At 39.1% G+C, this 6,586-nt stretch overlaps 1 protein-coding gene across 1 annotated transcript in view; it reads right to left on the reverse strand.

The window, feature by feature from the left end:
- Positions 1-4,450: 4,450 nt before the first annotated feature.
- LOC308197454 (uncharacterized protein) overlaps positions 4,451-6,586 on the reverse strand; it is a 557,403-nt gene continuing 555,267 nt past the window's right edge. Inside the window, exon 11 of the mRNA XM_080597939.1 lies at positions 4,451-6,580. Coding sequence (XP_080454065.1) covers positions 6,361-6,580 — 220 coding nt within the window. The 3' untranslated portion in view covers positions 4,451-6,360. The remainder of the gene's footprint in view (positions 6,581-6,586) is intronic.

Genomic DNA, 6,586 nt, shown 5'->3' on the forward strand with positions numbered 1-6,586 from the left:
TCAGCAAGAATAAATCCATTTAGTCTGTTTGTTTAGACAGTTATAAATCTGGATGAATTCTTGGGGTAGTTAGGGGGTTTATCAAGGTGTGATTTGTTATCCAAGAAGTGTGGATTTTGTTCCTTAAATTCTGTGTTACCGTATTTGATCAGAGAAATAAGCTATTACATCTACCTGAGAGCTAAGTATGGAGAAGCTTCAGGATTAATAAAACATACCCACCTATTTCATGGGTTTGTAATTTCTGCATATAGTCTGTGAGAAAAATTGAGTTTATACAATAAAACAGAGCACTTTGGATTTTCAGCATTACAGCACAGGACTCTTTTGTTGTCTTTTCATGAGCAGCTGGGTTTAGTCTTGGCACAGACCTGGTTCTCGGCTCACAAAGACCTTGTCCTGGAGGGGCTGGCTCCACACTGCGGTTTGCATAGAAGCTTGGTCCCACACACACTACACTTCTGGGTTTCTGCTTTCCCAGAGGGTCTGGTGAGCATGTTTCCTGTGTGCTACTTCTTGGCAATAGAGAGCCGCTGCCCTCTGTTTGGCTCAGAGCTTCTCTCTCAGGCAAACAACCCAAACCAGCTTCCTCTGCAAAACACGGGAGCTGGATAAGTAACACCGGAGGCCCATAGATCCATTTCAGGACCTGAATCAAATCTAATTTTTTTTTTTATTGATCTGTATTGAGTATAGTTATCTTTAAAAGTCAGGTCCTCACTTTGGAAATAATACCTCATCCTTCATAGCTTTTCCATCTTTGCTTCTTCTTTATCGCTATTTATCTTTATCAGCTTCTATGGCATTATAGCCAGAACAGTGAACCACTGAGGAACACATCCAGCATGTGATGAGGGAGTAAATCTGATCATGCAGGGATGAATAAATGTAGGAATTTACAAAATGATATATTCACTCTCAGCACTTCTCAGTTTTAATGTAATATTTTTTTCAGATATCCTTTTTAATCTTTATTTTAGCCTTAGAAACACAGTGTTTTTACTAATAAGGTGAATGTAAGCTTTTTTATTTTGTGTTACAACGTACAATATCTGTACCATACCAGCACAGTGCTGTTTCATTGTTTGTTTTTAATGCAGGCCATATTGAATATAGAAATATTTACTATAACGGGATAAAAAAGACCACATACAGAATGTGTTACAATTGTGCAAACAAGATATTTGTGTGTTCTGCACTGTTCCCATTAACATTATACAGTGCTTTAAGTGGTAATGAGCGCATCCTGGAATTTCTAACTATGAGACTTTCATAAAACTATAGGTGAATAATGAATATTAAAAGAAACAAACAAACAAAAAAACAAACAAAAAACAACTGAGAGACACTTTTATGTTGCACCTGAAGTCTTCTAAAGGGGGCGGTTACTTTATTATTGGGTATGCTATTTGCCTCTCACCGTTTGTCCAGTGGCCTATTTTCTTCTTCTCAAAAGAAAGAAAAGTACCTTCTTCACAATGTGAAGAAAAGACTGGTAGGGAATCACGAATGTGTAATTGCAAAAGAGAGAAAAGACTCCGTATTTTGCATAGTATGGGCAGCTATTCTCAGATACGTCTTCTTGAATAAAAGAAATAATACAGTCAGATGAATGCGAGGATGGCATTCACTGCTCCCTGCATGTGCTTTCATTAGGGACTAACTTCAGTTTCACACTACATACCTGTGCAAGAGATAAATAATAACCCCTTACATCTTTGTGCAGACTGCTTGAGTTAGGGTTCTTTGAAGTGAGTGTGCCATCTAAGTGCCGTGCACGTGCAGGAGTCCCACAGAAGACTCAGGAGAGTTTTTTCCTCAGGAGATTTTTATTTATTTATTTATTTATTTTAGTAGAGTGACATTTTCCTCAATCTGTTTGGATCTTGCATTACTCATGAGCACTGTCTGCAGCCAAATGGGAAGTATGGCCACATTCACCCTTTTATCCAGACTGCTTATTGAACACATCTGCACTGAGCACGATAACGTCAGGATAAAGAAACACAGTTTAGCAGAAAAATATGCATGATAATTTAAAAAAGAAATCCAGAATAGTCAAACAGAATTGGAATTAAATTTTAGAGTATCTGGAAATTAGATGCATGATGTTTTGCTATTAATAGATCTATCAGACTTTCAAACATTCATATTAGGCACCAGCACTAATTGATAGCTGCATGCTGAAAGGGGAAGGATTTATTGCAGCTCCTCGACTAGACAGATTAGCACTCTTTGGCAGAAATAGGAAGTTTTGTTTTTAAGGACGGGATGGTGAAGGAAGGTGGTGTACGTCTAGCACGGAGGGACTGGTGCTGTGCAAAGACAGTAAGCTTGGACAACCATTCAAGCAAGAAGCTGGTGATGGATCAGGATGGGCTCTTGGGGACTGACACTAAGGCAGAAGCAGAAGATGGCATTACGGTTTAGACACTGAATAGTGAAGTTAATGGCCCAGGGAAGCACAGAGGCCTAATGCTCAGGCTAACGGGAGACTTAGACACAGCAATGGGGGCAAAGGAACATCTCTGCTATGGCACATGGTGCCAGGTCTCGAGCAGGTGCGCAGGGGTGCAGTAACCAACCCCTGGCACGGCACAGCCTTGCTGTTTGCATCTGCTCCCAGTCCTTATGCTTGGAGCTGCTCATCTGCAACCAAAGGTCCCAAGGGACAAATAAGAGCAGTATCACATACACCAGATAGAAGCATTTCTGAATAATATGCTCTCTTTGCAATGGTTGAGAGGAAAGAAGAAAGGATTTCAAGAACATTTATTGGATGTATTCACATGTTTTTCTCCTGGGGTAGTGACATGTTTAGAGAAAGTCAGCAGATGATTATATTTACACACTGAAAGAGCTTTCTGATACAAAGCAGTTGTAGTAGTATGAACTAAACTTTTTCTTTTTTTTTTCCAGGCAGTTAAAAAAGAAAGGCAAATATTTAATACACATAATATTTTTGTAATAATTGTGTAACCCAATTAGATATTTCCACTGTTGTAATATTGGCTAACAAAACCTCATATGAAGATATGTACTGAAATCAGAATGAATTGCTGCCTGTGTTCACTAAGGTGATAGCTGCCATAAATGCTGTGATGCTATAAAGGGATTATTAGTCATCTTGGGGAATTAAGTCTTGAGAGCTGAAAGCTGAAAGCTTATCTTGTGTTGGTATCTGCCTGCTAGAGGGTATTGAAAAAAGAAGTTAAAAGAATAATAAATCATTTTATTCATAAAGGGTCCAAGAAATTGAGAGTTAATGGCTTGCTCTCCTGTCCTTCAGGTGACTGGGATGTTTCCTGTTGATCCCAAGGAGCTGGTGTCAGGACCTGCATGACCTACCCAGGACACCAGATGGGACCACGGCTGTACGAAATGGATTCCTGGTCTCGTTCGTCCCCGTCGTCCTCAAGGTAATGGCACAGTTGGTTTCTAACCCAAAAGCCCTACTCTGCAGCCTGCTCTCACCATACCTTGAAGCCCAGCTTCTCTTAGTTTGCTGCTGGAGGTAGATTTATAATGCAAAAAATATTACAGCCTACATGCATCATGTTGCTGGTGCCATTATATTAGGCTAATCACCACGATGCAGCTTACTGAAAGCTGACAAAAACATCAGGTAATTGGGACTTCATTGTAGCTCGGTCTATGGACGATTTAATGTAGGAGAAATCAGGTTAGGGAAAGCTCTGAATATGTATTTCTAAGGGGAACAAAAAAAGTTTTTTTCTCGCCTCCTCTCACTGCTTTTCAGTCATCGAAAGAAATCATGAAAATGACACATGAGCTGCTGCAAAGCCTAAAAATAATATAGCTTTTATTTTATATTTGGAAAGGGAGATTAGTTTGTTCTGTGGCTATTTTTCTTTTCTTTTTTCTTATCTTTAAACAAGGTGTCATTTAAAAGTAGACATTCACTATGACAGGAAAAAAGCAAACAAACTTACTGCCTATTATTGCTGGGGAGGTGGATAATGGGAAAGCAAGAGAAAAGTGGGAGATAGTGAGGAAAGTGGGGGCACTTACTGCGAAATACATTTGTGTGGGTTGGATTTAGCAGTTTGAGGCAGGGAGATAGTTAGTCAAATCTCTTCACAGTTACACCCAGAAATAAAGAATAGCCTTTCTCTCAAAGAGAATTGCCCATGAACCATCCTTGAAGCTAGTGGTAGGTAGGCAGGGTCTGAGAAGGTTGCTTGCTAATTGTGTGTGGGTTAATTGTGGCCAGACCAAATGTGCAGCCTTCCACTTCAGCAAAGTAAATGCCCTGAGGTTAAAAAAAAAAAAAAAAAAAAAGACAACTAAATGGGTTCTTTTTGTCCGAATTATCCGTATAAAATTAATCCATACAAAGATTTATGACATTGGTCATTTTATGACATTGGACATTTGCAGAAATAAATAAATAAATAAATAAATAATAACTAAAAAGCCACAACTGGAAGTTCCACTGCTGGAACAAACTAGGTACTCTCTGTAACTATTATTATTATCTTATTTTCTTCTCTCATTAAAATTGAGACTGGACTTTCCAAACGTTCACGCGGCTGCATCAGGCTCTCCCTGCTCCCACCTGGCAGTGAGTACACAGCTGGAAAAGGCCTGGCGTCCATGGGGCAGGATGCTGGGCCTCATCGCCTGCACAGTTCTTCACTTTCTAAGGTTAGATGTGCCTTACTTGTAAAGTTATATCACACTGCTGATAATCGGTGCCCCTCTCCTGTCTGCGCTCAGCCAGTGATTCCCAAATGTTGCTAAGCCCCATTTTAAGGGCCTAGGCACATTTACTCACCCAGGACCCTAAATGCTGCTGTTTGTTCTTTAGGGCTTAAAGTAAAATATCCTGTCAGGCAATGGCTGATAGCACAGTGGTGACACCTAGCTAATGTCTGTGTACATGTATACTGACAGTTTTTTCTGTAAATGGTCACAATATAAAACCTAGAGCAGCATCTACCTCCACCTTTTGGGCACATGGTGACAGAGACGACTAATAAAAGTGAAGACAGCAGTGTCTGCATGCTGTAAGGCATAGTGTTAGCTCTCTTCCCTAGACAAAAGTGTCCAAGAACTTCACATGAACTATAACATCATAGGTATTTTGATAGGATATTAGATTTTTCAGGAAAAAAAATAATAATAATAATTGCCCATTCTCTTTTGAATGTGGCTTTGGTGTCCGGAAAATAGAAAGGCAAGCCATGGACACCCAGCTTGTTGGCCTACTAATTGCTTTCTAAAATCCATGGGTTAGCTTCATGTAGAAGATAACTGTGTGCTTTCAAGGGAGATTTATTCTTACCCTCTCAAGAAATATCATTGTCTTTTACTGAGGATACGGCCACAACACAAATCTGAGATCATTTGATGGGTTACATGACAAAGTATATACAAAATAAAACAAATGCCAATCTGTCTTCCTGAGACTTGCCAAGTCCTTCATTTCTCTGAGCACCTCTAATTCTCCCATTTATAAGAGCTTTTTGAAGAGGAGATACTCATTCAAAGCCTTTTGTTATTGTTGTTTTTCTTTAAGAGCTTGATATTGTGGGAGGGAAAGAAAGAAAGAACGAAGAAAAGGGTGGGAAGAATGATCGCCTCTAAGGAAAGCAGCTTACTATTTCAGGATCCAAGCAAAATCATTTTGGATGAGCATCAAACATACAACACAGCCAAAATGTTTTATTTTTATCTTTATTTTCCCCTATCTAAAATAGAATATTTGACAAAGCCATCCATCCCTTTAAATCTACTCTCAACTTTCTCACTTCACCAAGTTCAAATTTGCTGTACTTCTCAGCCCTGAGCGGAGTGTGGGTGTCAGCAATGTGCAGGTGATGTCATTTTTCATCCCTAACACAAGGTTTAATTGACACCATCATTCCGCACCCCTGCTCCCACTCTTCTTCCACCTCTTCAGTTTAAACCTCGTTGTCCCAGGCCTTTTGGTTCAACACACTTCAAAAATGTGTTATAACTTCATCACTTAAAGTCTTCTCTGAGAAAGGGGATCTTCATGACTCCTCATTCTTACATCCCTGTTGATATGGAGATGAAAAATATGTCCAATATATTTTTACTTTAGTAATCCCATCCAGTGATAACCTCTTTGGCACACAGAATGAAGGGATGACACTGCACCAGTGGTGGACTGGGAATTGGCCATCAGTATACTTTGAAGGAATTACAAAGATTTATAGCATTTATTTCATTATTCTTAATACACAAAGCACAGTGTTTATAAATCATCTCTTGTGCATAAAATTTGGTGTTGGAATATCAATTTTTATATAGCTATTTTAAATAAATCAACACAATAAGCTCTTGGATAAGATATTTTGTCATACCTTTAATCTATTCAGTGAGGAATCCAGGATAAACAGTAGAAGTTTTACCTTTTTCTTCTCCGGTGGAATGTTTTATTACTTGAGGATACGTAAGTTTAGAAAACAGGTATTTGGGAATCATATAAAGAAAAAGGCAAGAACTTAATTTCATTGACAGACAAAAGCTCTCAGTAGCCCAGCTCCTCTGTTCCTCAAAGGGTCTTCCCACTCCATGTGTCCTAGGTGCTCTATCA

This window comes from Anser brachyrhynchus (assembly GCF_964034855.1).
Source record: "Anser brachyrhynchus genome assembly, chromosome: 6".
Classification (NCBI taxonomy): Eukaryota; Metazoa; Chordata; class Aves; order Anseriformes; family Anatidae; genus Anser; species Anser brachyrhynchus.